Source organism: Sinohyriopsis cumingii, chromosome 8, assembly GCF_028554795.1.
Source record: "Sinohyriopsis cumingii isolate HCF-2022 chromosome 8, ASM2855479v2, whole genome shotgun sequence".
Lineage (NCBI taxonomy): Eukaryota > Metazoa > Mollusca > Bivalvia > Unionida > Unionidae > Sinohyriopsis > Sinohyriopsis cumingii.
This window is the reverse complement of record NC_142968.1, coordinates 89082839-89102688: the sequence shown is the minus strand read 5'-3', so window position 1 is coordinate 89102688 and position 19850 is coordinate 89082839. Positions and strand designations below refer to the sequence as shown.

The 19850-nt window shown below is 33.9% G+C and overlaps 1 protein-coding gene across 3 annotated transcripts in view; it reads right to left on the bottom strand.

Moving 5' to 3' along the window:
• The window catches only part of LOC149794103 (uncharacterized), a 47849-nt gene that overhangs the window by 18075 nt on the left and 9924 nt on the right, over positions 1 to 19850 (bottom strand). For all 3 annotated transcript variants that reach the window (XM_089968074.1, XM_089968076.1, XM_089968075.1), the window contains exons 2-6: positions 11765 to 11839; positions 10619 to 10921; positions 8917 to 9053; positions 4033 to 4162; positions 1550 to 1606 (exon numbers count right to left, since the gene is read on the bottom strand). In XM_089968074.1, coding sequence (XP_089824200.1) covers positions 1550 to 1606; positions 4033 to 4162; positions 8917 to 9053; positions 10619 to 10921; positions 11765 to 11828 — 691 coding nt within the window. In that variant the 5' untranslated portion in view covers positions 11829 to 11839. The remainder of the gene's footprint in view (positions 1 to 1549; positions 1607 to 4032; positions 4163 to 8916; positions 9054 to 10618; positions 10922 to 11764; positions 11840 to 19850) is intronic.

Sequence of the window (19850 nt, the reverse complement as noted above, 5' to 3'; positions counted from 1 at the left end):
AAGTTAACTGTATGCTAAACCTAACATTTTATAGGAAATACCATCAGCCGATTAAAATCCATTAGGTTTATCGGTTATGATGAATTGATCATAGATGCTGAAATTTAAACAGATTTCCGTTACTGTTAGAAAGACAATCTAAGAAAAGTATCTTAAACTGAAATTGAACCGCTCGTCCTGTGCAAAACGTTCTGCATTTAGCAGAATATGTCTCACACTGCAATGAGTTACGATGCCATGAAACTGACTATTTAACATTAAAATCAAATGTTTTCCTTGTACCACTAGGATAGAGTAAATATAATTAATAGTAGTTGTAGTAGTATATATTGTTTTTTATCTTTGCTACATTAAGTCCAAGCTGTCTAGTCTAACTTCTATGAACATTTTCTTTACATAGAAGCATGTCATTTCCAGTTTCATGCCATTATGTGGTTTGTAATGATCGTTATTAAACAGAAATGTCCCTACCGCTAATGTCACAGTGATCTTACTCACTGATCGTGTGACCCAATATCTATAGGTTTCTTTCTTGCCTAAAAGAATAGGCCATGCATCAAGTTTAATACGGATTCCGTAACCAAACCTACTATGTAAAAACCATATTTTTCAGTGCCAATTTGACCATTGATCTTCTGATTCCAAAGTTGATGGGATTTTTTTCTCTATATTTCTGCCCAAAGGACAAACTGAAAGGAATTATTGCTCAAGGTAGAGTATCTAGATGTAAGGTTAAATCTTTAAAACAAGTTATGCTATTTCAGTCACTTTGGACTTGAACTGTAACATTGGGTCCATTCATAATGTGATATAGAGCAGAATTTAATGTAAAGAAACCAGAAATGGACACTGTTGGACAGCTAATGTCAAATCTTGAAGGCCTCCGATTAAGTGGGGACGGGGTGATTAAAAATGTATAAAAATGCAAATATATGTTATTAAAAACATGTACTTGTCAGGACTCTGTCTCACTGTATTATGTGATATAAATCGAAGATGACAGATTTATTAATAACAGTAACAAATAGCGTGTCAATTACTTACTCATTTCAAAGCATTAAACGTGTGGGTGCATTTTGTTTTCTTCGGAATTATAAGTATTAAAGATAAAGTGAATATGCTGGTCTTACTTAAAATCCGCTAATTGATAACGTTATTTGGTCATCATACTAGACTCAGACAATTCCGAAAGAGGAGGCAACAAGCACACTATTTAACACTAAATAATCTTGATGCAAAAAGCATGAGATCTGTACATCCAGTCTTCATAGGCTGGAACAAGATTATAATTAGGGATACTGCAAACTATGATTTGTATATAACACTTTTGCATTCATATTTTCAACAGTGGTGCCCTCTACATAAAATATTAATATTTATGTATAGATTCGTTTAAATTGCACAGTCAAGTACATGTATAGATTCGTTTAAATTGCACAGTCAAGTACGATATATCATAGTAAAGAAGGCAAAATATAATTCTGGAATATGCAGACAGGTCCTTCATACCCCTCTAAAAACAAGAACAACTAAACCGAAAGTAACATACCTTGCAATGTGATATTTATGAACTTTCCAGCTCCTTCTTGGCCCGATGATGATTGTCCTGGAAAGACAGTAGGTGAATGTCTGTATTTGATACATGTATGTCAAAGTCATTAAGGCACTAGTATATGCTACAGAAATTAGATCCATAAGATACTTTCAATATGCATAGGAACGCTCGAAACCATAATAATAGATCCAGAAACACAATTTACTCTTCACTGGTTAGCTAATGTGCTGATTTGATATACGACAATATTTCCCCATTATTTCACAAAACGAATAAAAGACAATAATGATAATAATAATAATAATGGAAGGTAAATATAAAACATAGACAAGACAAACAAATAAAACAGAAAAAACCGTTGTCTTTGCATGACTATGACTTGTTGTGGATGCTGGAAGATATTTTATGTTGACCTAGAAATGGATGAGCCATAGCGACATCTGCTATGTTATGTAAATTTATGTATACACAAATTATATCCCGGATATTTCATTGTTAGAGTTGTAATTATAGGCTATTGGGTGACTAATAAGCCATTTTAGACAATTATTGAAAAGAAAACATGTCGGCTGCAAAAAGATAATTTTATTTGTGAATGGCTGTTTTTTTTCCAGTCTTCTTGGTTTAAACCGCTTGGTTTCAATGTTCTAAGGCGGCGTATCCAGTAAGATTCCTTTTTTTCTGGTTTCGGAACTCCATTTGGGGTTGTGAGCAATTAATATAAGTGTTATATCACTAACTGTGTAGCCACGGAAGATGTGATCTGCGACTGGGCTTCTGTACAGCTTCTTTATCATCCAATCATATCTGTGAAGGTTGATCCTTTTGTGTAGTTCTTCAGTTTCTCCGACATACTGGATACTACAGATCTTATACGTGATGAGATAAATTACATTCTCTGTTTTGCACGTTTTGTTTGGACCATGTATATTCAGTTTTTCTCTAATTACTGTGCTAGAAAATATCATTGTTTCTATCATATGTTCGCGGGTTTTGATCTTGAACATTGTTCTGTATATCAATGACACTGAATTGATTAAGACTGATCTTATTGAAACTATTGTTTCTTGGCAAACTATTAAATGTCACGTCCAGGATGAATGAAATAATAAAATAAACATAACGCTAAGATTTGACTGGATGTTTAAAAATTAGGTTTTACACATATACGTATTGAATCAAACGCATTATCTTCACAGAACATTTCGGATATTTTCACAAAACATTGAATAGCTGCATGCGTCAAATCATATTAAATAAAAATGGGTATTATCGGAATGATGTAAACGGATCATTGCTGTATCTTTATAGCAAGCCCAGTAGTCGAGAACTGCGAGTGGATACAACGTTTGATCCGGACATGGGCATGATTCTACAATCCATGTACTCTCTATTTCCTGCACGTTTAAGATATGTTCCAGATAGTAACTGAACGGATATTAGAAGAATACTTTGCCATTAGGTGTTCCAATGCCATATCGTGTGACATGCGTATCCTCTGACTGGTCATCGATCTCCAGTACCGTACAATTCGGAGATTTTTGCAGGATAGCCTGGTGAAAACGACAGCTAACGTTCAATGATAATGGATCAACATTTATGTACTGATTTCACGGGGTTTGATTCAAACCATATTTATTTTATTGTTATTAGCTTAACTGAAGCATTTAATGGCTTATGTTATTCAAAAGATGGGCTATGCTCCTAAGGCCTGCTGTTAGTGAAATTAGGTCCATATAATGTCTAAACATGCATTTCATCAATCCAACATTGCTTAAATTGCATAAAGCAGTTTTCCATACGACACCGTTCAATAGTTTGTCGCAACACTACCCTTTGATTACCATTATCGTTATGTTATTTGATGACAGTAGTTACTATGATGGCGGAGTATCCTAACTGCTGCAATTATTAAAGTTCGTGAAGAAAACGAGTTCTTTATCACATTCATGCAATTCTGAGAATGTGTAGTTCGGAATGCCTCTAAAAAATTTTTTTAACAGCTGCATATAGTAAATTGGCAACATTTACAAACTATAACAGTATTAGAAAAGCCAAGATGAGAATTTATCAAAAACGACTGCAAACGAATTGAAGTGGTATGCTTGGGTACAGTAAAGGCACTACGGTTCAAGTTCAGATCTAGAGCAATTATGATCCTAAGAGTCGTAATAGAGCCGGGCTGTTAAAGCTTTTGGACTTGCAACTTCGTCTTGAGTTTCGTGCTCATACAGTTTCGACGATAGTATGGTTTGCTTTAGAAAAATCAATTATTTACAAGCATCAGCTGATATATCATATTATGTTTCATACTGTCACCGTGTCAACGCATTTGATATTTCACATTCTAATCAAGTGAACTTAGATTGCTTGGTCAAATTATGGGCCATGTAGTTATGGAATAGTTCTTATTAATTATTGATAACCATGAATGAAACAATAAATTGTTTTATATAAGGGAAAGACAAAGTATTTACCTTCATCCACTACGATATGTGAACAGTACTCTGATAACTCTGACCCCTTTGCACATATCAAGCCTTCACCCTTGATACATGCATGGTATATACCTGCTTTTTTTCCTGGTAGTAATTTTATTGCCTTGGTCTGTAAAAGAAATATACCCGTCATAGTTAATGGTTCCACGTACGTTTGTTTCTCCACGAGTAATGTTTAGAAAATATCAACGCTAAAAGTATATTTACGTAATTTGTCTTTGAATCGATGAATAGACAGAAGGATATAAGTACTAAACATACCAATACGTTCTAAGTCAATCGATGCTTAGACACCGAATTTGCAGTCCTCCTTTACAGTTAGTTGGATTTATAATTTTGCACATTTCTTTTTCCAGAGACAGCCTTATTACAGTCACATGGTTCTATGTATAACTCGCATTCCAAAAGCAAGCCCATCCAAATGCAATCAACATTCAAATATCATGTTGCAACAGGCATTTGGGACTCATTCTGATTTTGAGGAACGTTTGATATTTGCAATAATTAATCTGGATAATGTGTAAAAATCATTGAAAACAAACTTTCGATGAAACGAATTGGTTAACATGCAAAAATATATTCATTCTGAGTTTCATTTTTGTAATCTTAATACTGTACAGGAGGTTGAATGATAAAAAATATTTACAAATAATATAAGGATGTAAATGAATGGATATGTGGGAAATCGAAAGTACAGAAACGTTGTTGTACCAGGAAATGGATATCTACCGTTAAATGCAAGCCAATCAAGTGTGTGAATAACTTTGGAAAAAAGCAGGATGCGAGTATACCCCTGGAATCTGATTGACATAAAATCTCATTTATTTGTTTTCATTTTGTACTTTTTCTCTCTTGAGTGATAATTAGACACAATCTTAGTTTATTGTAACGGTTTTGTGAGTACAAAGCTATAAAGAAGAATAATAATACACTATATATATATATATATATATATATATATATATATATATATATATATATATATATATATATATATATATTGTATATGCCTAACACAGAAGAAAAATCGACAGAAGCAAATAAATGTGAGTGTTGTTGCGAGGTGCAAACCCTATTTAAACAAAATAATTGCTTGAAATAGCATCAGTGAATGTCGATTGAGAAATATGCATAAAATTATATTCGTTACCTTAAACCTTCTGACTCCACCCAATTAAAACACATCTATCAATGTTTTGCTACTAGTAGGCAAGCAGGAGCATATGATAGAAATAAAGTAGATCATTGCATCTGTGTCACTAAAGGCTTTTATGGGAATTTCACACTTCTGAAACCCTATTGACTGGAAATGTAACATACAATTATTTCACAATTTCAGTTTGGATGACAGCATTTGTTAATGATATATAGATACCTACATCATATAACGGACTCGTACTGATACAGTCTCAGCTACGTTGTAGAGCGAAAGGAAAGAAACGGTCATAATTTTAGCTATTTCATCGTGTTACGATTATTTAAATTTATTATGTTTGCTTGCCCTTTGGACATCCTGACATTTGTTATTTTTTTAAAGATATTTATTCGAATTTGAGTTAAGTACCTATCTCAGATTACGACCTTAGAATCTTCTGGAGGCGAACTTGTGGACAATATTTGATGGAATTTTCGATTGAAAATGGTACATACAGGGCATCCTATTGTGTGATGGATCAGGTAACGCTCTTTATATAGTGGAAATCAGATAAACAATTATTCATTCCTGTTTTAATATCATTCTGGTTAATCACTTTCAGTTGGGTTCAATTATAATTTGCACGGAATTATTTACTTTAATTATTCATTGGAATTTCAAACTGCTCATTTATATTTTAGACTACAACACTACTCTGGGATTTCTGATCCAAAACAGTCTAGATTATATCGTTATTATACATTAATATTCTTGGTGCATCACGTTATTGGAATTCATTCGGATCATTCTTTACGTTTGGACTTGTGACTGAACATTTAGAATTATTTCGATTTTAATTCACAGTATTGTAAGTTCATGTTATATTATCACTTTATAATTTAGGGAAACAAACTGCTTCTTGAATTTGACGAAGCTTGCTGCTTGTGCTTTTTTCCGTTACATGGTTTAAGACTATAGAGGCGTAACGATCGTTTCATGAATTCAGTTCAAATCAAATCAATACATTGGCTAGATGGTATCAATGATTCGTTTATTAGAGAAATACATACTATATTGTCCACGTGATCATTTGACTTCTTTTCTATTTATTTTTACTTTATATACTACAGAGCTGAAAACTCGAAATGTTACACATTCAATGTGTTTTGAAAGTAATTAAATATTAGTTTCTTTCGATAAATAACGTAATATTCCAGAAATAAAGATATCACAGATAGAATATGTTTCCATCTCTTTATGAAATGTCTCAAGGTACATTCCGTACTTTATCTTGAATTTAAAATTTAGATGGGGTAGAAGTACCAAAGCAAGTATCATGAAAGAATTCAAGGAACATTAAAAACCACATGTGCAAAACAGTTTACACATCGGCACACTTCAATACATCGACTCTATACTACATCTTGTGAAAGATTACATCAATCAAACCATCGCTGTTTCAAACATGCAACAGAGCAAACGACGACCCCAAACAAAATTGGCGTGTTTTATCAACAAAATAAGAACCCTCTGAACTCAGACAAGAAAAATCCGAAGATCGCAGCAACAGTCATAGTCGTCATCATCCTACGTTGGTGTAGAAAAGAGAAAATAAGGTTCGCATATGAAATAAAGAAACAAACTTTAGACAAAGGAAATTTTCACAACTGGACAACATAAATGTTTCTTGTGACGGGATCAATCCGTGTAAGCCATCCATATGGATAAATATTAGAAGATAAGAATGAATAGAGTTTAAAAAGGGTACTTACATCACCGAGGTACAACGAGTGACCGAACAGGACGAAGGCATTAAGATCTTCTGACAAAGAATGCGCAAGGTGGGAAAACGTCATATCAACGAAATGAAGGTACAGGTAAAGGTCATCTGCTTAGTTTCATTTCACTGGTTGCAGTTTCATGCATTATCCATTTAAAAGGAAAACAATCGATGAAAATGTCGTCAACCATTGTGTCGTCCTTAGCAATATCATCACTACAAGAATCACACAAACAAAAGCAAAAACAGCAACAACAACATCAACAACAGGCATGGAGAACGTGCCCAGTTGAACAAAATAGTCATTTTCTTTCAGATCATAATCATGGTGTATTGTTTGGCTGCTATTGGAAACTTGAGAATTGCAACAAAGCAATGAGCAAGTGTACAACAGAAGACAACAAGAAGTTAGATCATAAATATCCTGGACTTTCAATGAAAAAACATTGATAGACAATTCCAAACGTAATATAACCAATATGAAAATTCACGAAGGATTCCATTTAAATGCTCCACATCTCCATACGATTTATAATCTCTTCTAACTCAGCTCCAAGGCGCGCTCTTCAAATACAAAAGAGGTGCGTTTTTCAACATTCATACTCCAATTAATCGCCTAAAAAGTATTCCTTCAGCAAAGCGGTGTTTATCAGTTTTTCTCCACGTCTAAGTTATTTTCAGTGGAAATAAGGACTAGCCCATTGCTCCAAAGTCAAGTACAGCGACAACATTTTATTTAAGCATTGAGAGACCCCATCATATTGAATGAAGACCAAATACAGCGTTTGTGCACTCAGATGTAATATAATACAATGTGGCGTGGAACGTATCCACCTCGTTGCTGAGAGTGATTCCATTTAAAGGTGTATTCTGGCACTTCCAAAACTGATGAAAAAGTAACGAGAAATACGTATTACTTGCCGTGAGACTGTGCTCATCGGCACAATCGTTCTTAATGCTCACTCTTCATTATTTAAGAATAAATGAATACATGGAGAGGGTTCTATTTTTCATATTAAATTCCCATCCTGTTCAAATTTGCATTGAGTGTTATAGCGACTCAAATGCACATAAATCTCGTACTGATCCAACACTAATGTTAAATTCACGCCATACTATATGGTAGTCGCAACGTCATGTTAAGCTCTTATTGGCATCTACAGAGTCCCAAACATGTCAAAGCTCCATTACAGTCAATGGCGTTCCACACGGTATATTATCTTTTCATTGCGATCTGCAGGGTCGTTCATTGCCACTATGAAAGGTTTGGGTGCTTTTACTCTATCACAATTACAGTTATGTTACAATAAAGGAAGATGTGTGTTATTTATTTTCCTCCAGTTAAATTAAATCTGGAAAGTAAACTTCATATAATTCGCATTATCAAATTTTCCTTAAGCTAAGAAAACACCAGTTCATGATTTTGGCATGACGCGAATACATTTTTACCTATCTCGGTCAATGTATCCGGAATTGAAATTAGTAGAGCAAATTTTAGACATGACTAATATATGTACTTTATTTGAGATATTAATTATGACAATTTTGTTTTAATGCTACTTGTGAAGATGCGTGCACTATTCAAAGTATGGATACATTTTGTTTAAAGAGTATAATGTTGAATCAGTTTAGTCGCTACATGATGCTTACATTTCACAGGCAATGTTGGTCAAAGTTATTTTGAAAGTGTATAACAACTCGATTAACTAAACTACGTGACGATCTTATGAACATATACAACGACCATCAATTGTACACACACACACACACACACACACACACACACACATATATATATATATATATATATATATATATATATATATATATATATATATATATATATATATATATATATATATATAGCGATTGAGAGAGAGAGAGAGAGAGAGAGAGAGAGATAGAGAGGGGGAGTGAGAAACATAAATTGCTATATTTTTGTATTTACTTCTTCGATGAAAGTACCAAGATTGTACAGCCAATGCACAGACGGTACAGGTTTGCCACAGTCTTTCGCTTCAAGATGAACAGTCAAAACGTCATCAACACGTTTTATCTTTGGTTTGCAGTTTGTTGAAGGTGCAACTAACAAATGGAGAGATACATAATTTTAGTCTACATATTTTTATGTTGACGTTTGAAGGTTATATGAATGACAATGCATTTATAGTGTCGTTTTCTAAAGTCTGAAAGCATTCTAAATACAATGTCAGTTTGTGTTTTGCCTTTTTATCTTTCACTACAATAGATAACACCAAAATAATTATATGCGTATGACACATTTTCTTATCCCTTCTCTTCCATTTTTAATTATGTTTTAATTACAAAATTCCATCATCTGAAAACAGTAACATACAAAATAGAGTTGGATGCGAATTTGGATGACTTATATTGATCTCAAACTCCAGAACGTGATTGCTTCCGTGGCAGTAATATAATGTTTATGAACTAACGTTGTAGATTGTTATTATCAGCCGTTTGCTTAGAAACAAGCATGAAGCCTCAGCTATTTTGGATACTCGTGTACACGGGATATTATGTTCTCTTTGTATATGTGAGCATCTTGTTTGAAGTAGACTCATCTACCAAAACACTATGCTACATCAGTTAACGTTGCTTTAGTAATGTTTCGATTCGTATGTGTGTGTTGCCCACCACTGCTGGATAAATGCGTTAATTTTATATATCTTCAGTTGAAGACAAGTATTGAAAAGAACCTGAAAATGAAGCAAAAGCTAAGAAAAGTCAAGTATATTTGGTTCAAAGTTTACATTGTATTAAAATGTTTCTCGCCTAATTAACCTCATTCAGTAATGGCGTCATGAAGTTGTTCAACAGCTCACATTGTTCCATCGATGTAAAGAAATCGAATCAATTCGTAAAAACGTTGACATTTAAAAAAGCACTATCTTATGATGAAACAAGTAAATATTAGGTGCATAATCCATGTAGGAAATTTACAAAATTGAACATCATTACCATTTATTTATAAATTACCAAGAACAATGAAGAGATGGATATTAAAAACTGCTGAACCGTATTTCAACGTTATCATATATATCGACCGAAGAGTAGCATGTTATCTTTTCTGCAAATTTGTCACTTGTACTAAAGTTTACTCGAGATAATTATTATTTATTAGTATAAATGTTTGTTTGAAATAATGAGGAAAAACAATAAACGTGAATGAATAACCTCAGTTTTAGTTCCAGTTGAAATTACTTGACATCATTTTCAGCTTAAGTTTATTCAAGCAGATCTAATCCCAGCAGATATTAAGACACTTGCAGGACCCATTCTTAAACCTCCAGAGAGGGTCCTGACCTCACCTTTTATTAAGATTTTACTCTGAGGTGTGAACTATGCTGACATATGACAAAAGACATACATACATGCATATATATATATATATATATATATATATATATATATATATATATATATATATATATATATTATATATATATATATATATATATATATATATCATGCATACTCTCAAATACTTTGAAAGAAGAGGAACACCTTGTGATACCCTGTACATGATTAGAGGCAAGTCTTAACCAATACAGACCACAACAAGCACAGTAATTCGTAACAGTTTAACGCCTTACAACAATCAAACCTGATAATTATATCTGAATACTCACCTAATATAACCAGCTGCACTTCGCAGTCATAAGACTCATTTCTTTTCTCGATTTTTACGATATACTTTGCTTCATCTGATATGTGTAGCTTGCGAATTTGAACATTCCCATTGATGTCAAGAAATAGTTTATTGTCGTATCCATTTGATGCGGTTGTATTAAGGACGGAATTTCGCATAGACCACATAGCAATCAGCACATTTCCCTTGTAGAATGATACAAGTGTAAAGGTAGTGTCGAATGAAATGTGACAAAGTTCGACAGAATCCCCTTGGCAACCAAATTTTGAAGCAGTTCCTGTCTCTGAAAATGAAGATTATTTAGTTTTTATACATGAAATAGACAGTCTCGTCACCGCAATCACCGCATATCATAATTAATAATAATAATAATAAGAAAAAGAAGATGAGGCTTCTTCTTGGATACTGTATTAATTATAACACAATGGGTTTCAATACTTTAAAACCTTTAGACATTCTGAGGATTACTATCCTTGATAGTTTGCGATAGCAAAGCATGTCCTTTACCACATTCCAAATGATACAACCTAACATGAATTATATGCTCTGTACTGTCTCTCTCTCTCTCTCTTTCTCTCTCTCTGCAGCCTGTTTTAATCTAAAAGATGTTTAAAATGTAAGAAATTTTTAAAATGTTGCAAAATACTTTTACAAAATGTGCAGTAGTATAATAACATTTGAATGATCTAAATAACTTAAGGAATGATGACACAGTGATGAATACCAGAGTTATTACATGTTCAACAATGTAAGTTTACGAATAATGCATATAATCAGGAGGTTGATAGAATATGATTCTACAGGCACGGGCAAGGATCTTTGCGAATACGTCTGCATGTTGTTTTATTTGTTTTCTTTTTATTACTAATTTGTTGCTTTCTTTTCTAAACATTTTTTTCAACTACCCATCTTCCCGGATGTCTGCTCTGAGAGAGACAGACATTGGTGTATGTCTGGAGTTGGGGGGAAAGAGAGCTCGGCCCAACCTTCAACTTTACCATGAACAAAATTTAAAAACTCTTCGTTACTTAGTATATCTTTAAATAGTAGAATCAAATTAAATTAGCAAAATTAGTATTAAATATTTATTAAAGATTTTTAAAATGCATGCAGCTACGTTACCTACCCAAATTCAAGCTTGCGCCAAAAGCTACCAGGAAAAACAGACTGAAGCGTCGGGTTTCAGGCATGTTTGCTTTACCTACAAAATTAATATATATGTATAAATATATAGAGACATTATTTCTCGTTGATTTGCAAACTGAATACAAGCAATGCATATGATGCATATTGTTAAATCATGCTTACTATTTGTCTAAAGTGACATTCATGATTGACGAATTTTACTGTATGATATATGATGTCCAGTTCCTTATCTGGTAGCAAAAGGAAAGCATTTGGTTATTTAACCACAAAAACATTTTTAGAGAAAATACTGGTTTAGAAGTACGCATATGTCATTTATTTCCGAATTAAAAGACTTGTCTGTAGAATTCCATTGCCGTTTAGCTTATACACAAGCCGGAACGTCATTGTATATTGAGTATAGTATGCTCTTATATCAACCAGAATAAACCAAAATCTTGATATATGTATTAAGTGAAAAGAACCAGCCTATTTATATCTGACATTATCCGCTGTTTGTAAAGATCGTGTGTCCACCCACCCACCCCCACCCCGCCCGATTGTCGTCAAAAAGCACGTTAGATCATAATCAGTTTATAGCTATTGGTACGATATCTTTGTTTTGGTGTGTGTGTGTGTGTATTTCTTTTGGGGTTCTGTTTATTTGATTATTTCTTTATTTCGGAGTTATTTTCGGATTTTTTTCCTGTATGATAAGGTCATTTGTTCTTGCAGTTAGACTTGGATAGCCTCAAGCATACAAGGATTTTGTTTGGCATAGCATGCGAAATTCCAGTAAGCACTAGTCGCTGAGTGAAGCGGATTTACTCGTTTATTAATGTGGTTCAGAGTTCATAATGAAACTGTGGATGTACAATCAGCCACCATGGTCTGAGGTTGACAAAGTTTTATGGCGCTCTTTGATGGTTTTACACTTGCGCTACAATGCGACTGGTGGTGCTTGATTTATTCCATATCCGAATCATGTCAGCAGACAGAAGATGGTATTTAATCTCAGGAAAATCTTGGATAGTCAATATAGACATCATTTTGTTATTCAATGGTTTTTTGACGTAGTTTCAAGCAGAAGCTTTCTGTGTTTCAGACCAGTCTCTGGTCTGTTCCCTACACGATATATCATCCTGTCTGAAATGTCGACTCTGCTAATTTTATGACAAGTTGTTACTGATAATCTGATGTATTCGCCTTTTCTTTGCACAATTCATACGGAACCATGAGGGTTATTAATTTTTCAAGTCTGAGAGACATCGCTTTTACCTATGTTCTTCTAATCAATATGTTAATTCTTTAAAAAATTTCAGAAAATTGCCGTTAGCCAATTAGAATACTAGCAGCATAACTAACACATTTAATCCATTGATTCTGCATTAACCAATGAAATCTAAAGAACTAGAGCCACCTTCCGGGCATTGCAAGTAACTGGCAGCCTGGAAGTAAATCAAGCGGCTGCCGGAAAGGCGGCGATAGGGCTGCAGTGCTTGTCCTTCTTGAGCAAATGCGTGTCCACGACCAATTTGTGTGGCTTATCATGTCTGGTACAAGTAGTATCTAAACATGCAGATAACGCTTGAATGCCTTGCTGCTGTCAGTGCTGTCTCCAACCTCCACGCTCAACGTTGGCGCCCGAATGACGGAGTCGCTTTGTGTATCTATGATAAACCTATCCACAGCCGCCGTTGACCACTTTTCGCAAATGGATGATGCGGTAAAACATTATGTCGACCTAAAGCAAAATAACCCTTTAGTGCTGATCTTCCAACTGGCATATGAACCCATTTGTATTTTAAGTACGGACAATGCTTGGCACATCAAACCGCAGGTATGAAAGCTTACAAACACATACTACCAACCACAGTTCCAGCCAGCACTAGCATGCGAATGGGCTGGTAGCCATAGCCTCCACAGACGGTGCTGGCGATAAAGAACATCGTTCTGACATTTAAATGTATTTTAACTTCTATAAATATAGGCTTAATAGTATTGTCTCCATTATATGCACCATTGTCGGTACCATCGCCGGCAGCATCTGTATCCGTCGTTTCACCAATGATTGTGGAAATGCATACAATGGCTTCTGTGAAAGTAAATACTTATATTGAACATTATTGTGACAAGCTAGCGCAAATATAGCACATTGTAAGCCAAGAACTCCGCGAATATGCTCTGCCATGTAATTTGTGATTGGCGACTCGTTACACAATCCTGGCCAATCGCATGCTACAATTGCACCCAGTGGACTTGGTCTGATTTTATTTTCCGGACTAATCTAAGGTCGTTGTCATCAGGTGTCACGGAATTGTATAAATTGCTTAATTTCTTATGTACAGCGATACCCGAGGGTGATTATGTATATTGTACAATACTTCGAAACAGTGAGTTTGGTTCTTCCTATGCCGTACGTGCGAAGAGCGTTCGATTGGAAAAACCGAATACTTCCAGCGCACAGACGATGTATGGCTGCATCGTCTGTGTATAAATGCCTCACCGTAAGAATAAATCTTCACATTTCGGAACGTCTTGTCAGTGAGCGGTCTTTTTAAGGAATTGCACATCTTCAGCTGTAGAGGTAAGTGAGTTGTTAATTTCTTGTGTATAAGTTATAACTATTGTACTACCACGTTTATTTTTTATATTTTCTATGTAGCTTCGGCTTACCTAGTATCATGCATATATTTTCTATTCTTGTTTTTGACTTTGCTAGATATTTATATTTGCAATAAAGAATGTTATTTTATTAAGAAACGTTTAGTACCATAGGATTCTTATCTGACAGAGGTAGGTTCACTTTTGAACCTGTTTATTGCTTTGTAATGTCGTGCCGATAATGTAATTTATATAGCTTACCGTATATAACGTATTTATGTGTTATCGAATATGCCCGTGTCATTCTTAGTACACGGTGTTAGATTAAATTTTAGGTGATCGGGGTCGACGTGATTCCAACCATAGAAGTTGACCATAGCAGCTGTAAATCTGAACCATAACAGCCGTGGTGCTGGTCGAGAAGCAGCTGATCGGGCGTTGCTGACCAAATTGATGGGTGCTAATTGCTTAATTGACCAAGGAATTAAATGGTCGTCGGGGACTACTTGGAATAAGGACTCCTTGATTGACGAGTGTGACTGGTAGCCGAGTGTGCTGGTGACGGACTGTTTAACTCCATACATGTAATCCTTTATCCGTGAGCTAATTTTGGAGTTTGTAATACCCAGTGTTTTTGGAACTGTAAAGATATTTCGCATGACATATGTCCCTTTGTTTTCATCATTTACTATTTGAGTAAAATACCTCATTTTTCACTATTTGAGTGAATTCATTTTTATTATTTGAGTAAGACACCTCGTTCTTTTCGTCATTTATTTGTAGCATGATATATTCTTGTAGGACACGGGATATGAATTTATTGTGGAATGTATCAGATATCGTATCATGTCAGCCCATGTCACCAACCGTTAATAAGTCAGTCAGTCGTTGGTCTCAGATGATTTAATATAGAAAGGCACTACTGAATAAAATAGCAATATGTGTAGTTTGTATGACTCGCTCCTTTTCCTGACTTTTCAATTTAACAACCAGACCCATGTAAATGCGGTAATAATTATTTTAAAGGCTACCTGGTACATTAGCTGCAGTGCTAAAATCAAATATCCGAACGGAATTGCTAGTTTATTTTATGTATGTACAGATTGATTATTTAACGCCCATGTACAGTCTTATTTACGATTAAAATATTTGCTTGCAAATCCTACATAATTTTTTAAAACTTTGGTAAATTAAATGAAAGCTATGACTACCGTTCTACATTTCCTTGCGCTGACCGTTCCATATTTGAAACAAAATAATTTCTCTCTTAATACATATTATATTGCAAGCCAAATACAAAACACTGTTCAATGAATCCTTGATAAAAACATCCTGCATATTTTTTGGAAGAATGACTCAGCTTTTGCTCATATTCTGCCCGAAATAAGGTATATTTACCTTTGTTACTATTACACAATGGGTATAGTAAATAATATCGTTCAGCCGAGGTTACCCATTCACAGCCTTGACCGAGGTATTCGTGTCACAGCGAAGAAACACGCAATACCGCCTTAAAAGTATTGAATAAACACAGTAGTTCGTTTTTAAACATATCCAGGGTCACACAATCAATATGTTTAGTGCGTCTATTATTGATTATACCTTTTAACTAGTAGACTGGATTACCAAATTCCAACGCTACGGTGGAATCAATATCTTTCCAAAACTAGGACGCTAGATGGAGCTACAAAGCCCTCTAACATTTAAAATCAAAACATAAACTTCAACGAAAGGAAAGTTACTGTCCTTGTATTTGTTCATTACGCATGAAAATTAAAATCCTCCATCAAGTTAATTAATTAACATTGGTGTCAATATATTTAAAAAAATGTAGGAAAATAAGGAGGGAAATAGTGAGAGAGAAGTGGAAGAGGAACACTTTTCTTTGGTTTAAATTGCATATATGAATATTTTGATATCTTGCGCTAATGCTTATCGCATATACACTTTACGAATCCTTATGCTAGAATAAATATTCCTTTAAAATATATCAGAGTTTTTGGTATTCTATATATGACGTTATAGATTATAAACGATCCAAGGTTCAAGATGATGAACATAGGTAGGTCCTTTATGGCTTAACACAGTGTCTTTGAGTTGCTTGAAGTTTGCGACTAAAGCCTACTTCAGAAATCCTCTTGCTTAGCGACGTTACAATTTACAATCGTCCGGTTGAAAGTCTAATTTGTAAAAGTTATGGTCTCTCACCTTATACTTCGAAGATTTATTAAATAATAGTTGTGTACAACTTTTAAGCATCAATTATGGCATGAAATGATCAATGTCAATCCACAGATGGGTTTTATTTGTCTATACACATCTATAGTTCTAATAACTGAAATTGAGCTTCGATAACTGCTCGACTCTTGAAACTTACATTATCAGAAGTATAACAAAATGATTTTACTGTTTGGCAGATGACCTCATTAGAATACATTATATATAATTATTTTTTAACTGTTACAAAAGTTGGCAATCATTTGATCAAGGTATTAGTATACATGACTATATGAAAACATTTTATACATAATAACAGCAATGAAATCTTTCCTTCCGCCTTCTTCATCCTTTCTGGTGGAATGAGCACAGTATGAAAACGAAAATTACATAAGTGTTGTTTCATTCGACAAGCAGGCTCTGCTGCCATTTTCAAAAATCAAATTCTCTCGTATTCTCGATAATGCAGGACGAAAAGTGTTATATTAGCAAATGTACTTTTCAGTTAAATATCAAAACAGGTTTACTACGACAGAAGCTACATACTTAATATTTTATTATTAAATTCAGCCAGCCAGGTATGAAACAACTCCTCGAATATGTACTGACATATGTTGTAGGTAAAGTAATCTATACACTTCTAAATTGTAGGTCTCTCAGATAAATGGAAGAAAATCCCTATGTGTCTGTCACAAGGTAAGACTTGGCACCTATTCAAAAATGAAATAATTAACATCGGGGTTCCTCCGTGGTGATAGGTAATATATTATCGGGTGTACATATGTATATATGTAAGTTATATGTAGGTATATATTAGTGACAGTGAAGCATACTTTTAGAATTTCTTTCAATTATGAAATCAATAAAGACGTCTGAATCGATCTCGGGAAACACAGGTTATTAGATAGATAGAGTGATAAACAGAAATATTTACCTATAATTTAATATAAACTCATATGTTATACTTCAAAAATAAGTTGATTTGCTCAAAACTGATCATATCGCCAAACGGATTATAACGGCCAGAACTTCGTGTGCTGCTATGAATACTTCTGGTAAACGATTCATTTCTGTACTGGCCAATCATGAATAACGTACACGTACCTGTGTTTGTTACTTATTTGTTCTAATTAATAGGAAAATTATTTTAAAAAACTGAGATTGAGATCGTTTTATTTTTGTATGAGAAAAAAGATTGAAAGTAAGATTAGTTATAAGTATGTACCATTGATTACTTATTCCGGCTACTGTGTTTCTAAATATGAAAACAAAAATACAAATTTTGGTTCAGTGGTCTACATAAAAAAGAAATATTAGACCAAAATCTTACCTTTGGTACATTTTGCCTCGAACCCATTGCAAGGATACCAAGAGAGTGGTTAGAGATTTAAACTCAAGATTCATTAATTAATACCGTAAAGAAAACTGAAATTCCAATTGTGGTAGAATAAATAGATGTACAACATGGACGGTAAAGACACGTGAGCAGAGAATATAAAAATATTCCAGTCTATTCATTTTTAGGGATTACCATAATGTTTGGGACTAAATATTGTGGCACTATTATTATTATTGCCAAACTTCATGAAGAATTTTGTTATTGTGTTCATCATATAATGCTGCATGAGGCCAATACTGGCCTCCATACCTATTTTACGAACAACTGTCAAATTTATTCACATCTGACTAGAATCCATTTTTTGCAAACAGTATGTACATAAAAACATCTTACGTTCAATTTCTCCAAGATTTATACAAAATATACTTCTCCTTGCTACTCATTATAAGTTTAGTGGCATCTCATTGTCACTATATACAGACTCCATATTTTGTACATTGTATCAAAGTCTGTAGACAAAAAAGTAAGGAATTTATATTGCAAATTATTCTAACATACACTCGCTGCTAAATGTTGCAGGATACTTAACTGAAAGAAATGGGACATCCATATTAGCATAAGTAGTACACATTTCTTCATAATCAGAGTACCATTCCCCACCCAACTGTACTGAACTGAGCATTACCAACGGCCCTTCATATCTCAGTATCTTTTCCAGTCTATGGTAAAATTTCTTTATTTGCATTCAAATTGATTGCAGGTGCATGTAAGATACACTTCTACAGTGTATACCTAGTACTTCACTGGAAACACTATACCTCTGAAGCCGTCAACTGTTAAATATATGGCAACTATTCAAACATCAAATGAAGAACATCGTTAGGACCACGTCGTAATAGGTATTTGCGGGTTTATTTATATTAGTAGATAGTAGCGACGTTTGAGGAAAGGTTTGAGGGTTCTTTCCTGCGCAATTGCCAAAGATTATTGAAGCCACAAAAGTCGAGGTTCATGATGGAACACACAATCCCATACAACTCAGCAATAGGTAGATGGAACGAGACCCACACTTTCATATAAACTAGGCTGTTATATTTGGACAATATCATGAACTGCACAAACTTAACAACATATCCAAATAGCTCAACGGTCACAACTTCTTGTACAACTATACATATTTATACTAAAGCATCTTTTTCTGAACCATCCAATTATAAACAATGTTGACTTACTTTTTCTCATTAGTCAAGTGTTATTTTCTCGGCTCTTGGGTTTCAAAATGTGAAAGCAATAATACAGATTTTGTTTCAGTTTAAACATTGACCAATTCTGCATCTGTTAGTTACAAGAATATCTTTATTATTTACATAATTTTGTTTAATGTATCTGTCCACTCTTGACAGACCTAAAGTTATAGTCGAATGAATCATATCGCATACATCGTATTCTTAAATAGGGTCAGCCTGAAATACATGACATTAACAAATAATTCAATTCATTTGTATGGTAATATTTTCAATTTTTATGAGTTAAATGTTTGTTATATTATAAACTGAATAAAGCTCCATACAATGCCAAATGTTGAAATATTCCAAACAAAAATTGTAATTATTTGTATTTAAAACAGTTCTTTTGATACTTTGGTAACCAATGCAGAAGTGTATCGCAGTCATTATTGTATTATCCATTTAGTTCAGTCGATGAAATTCCAAACCTCTGAGATTTCGATATTCTTATATCTGTTTTTTATTCTAAGCTGAACAAGCAAGAATCTGTCTATTAAACCTAAACGAAAGTCATCTTACAGAAGTAACAGTGACATATAAAAGGATGGATAATTATCAAATCGGTAATAAATAAGAATACTTTCTTCAGCTGTCATTTTCAACTTGGACTTTTGTAAAAGTTGGTAATAATTATTGTAAAA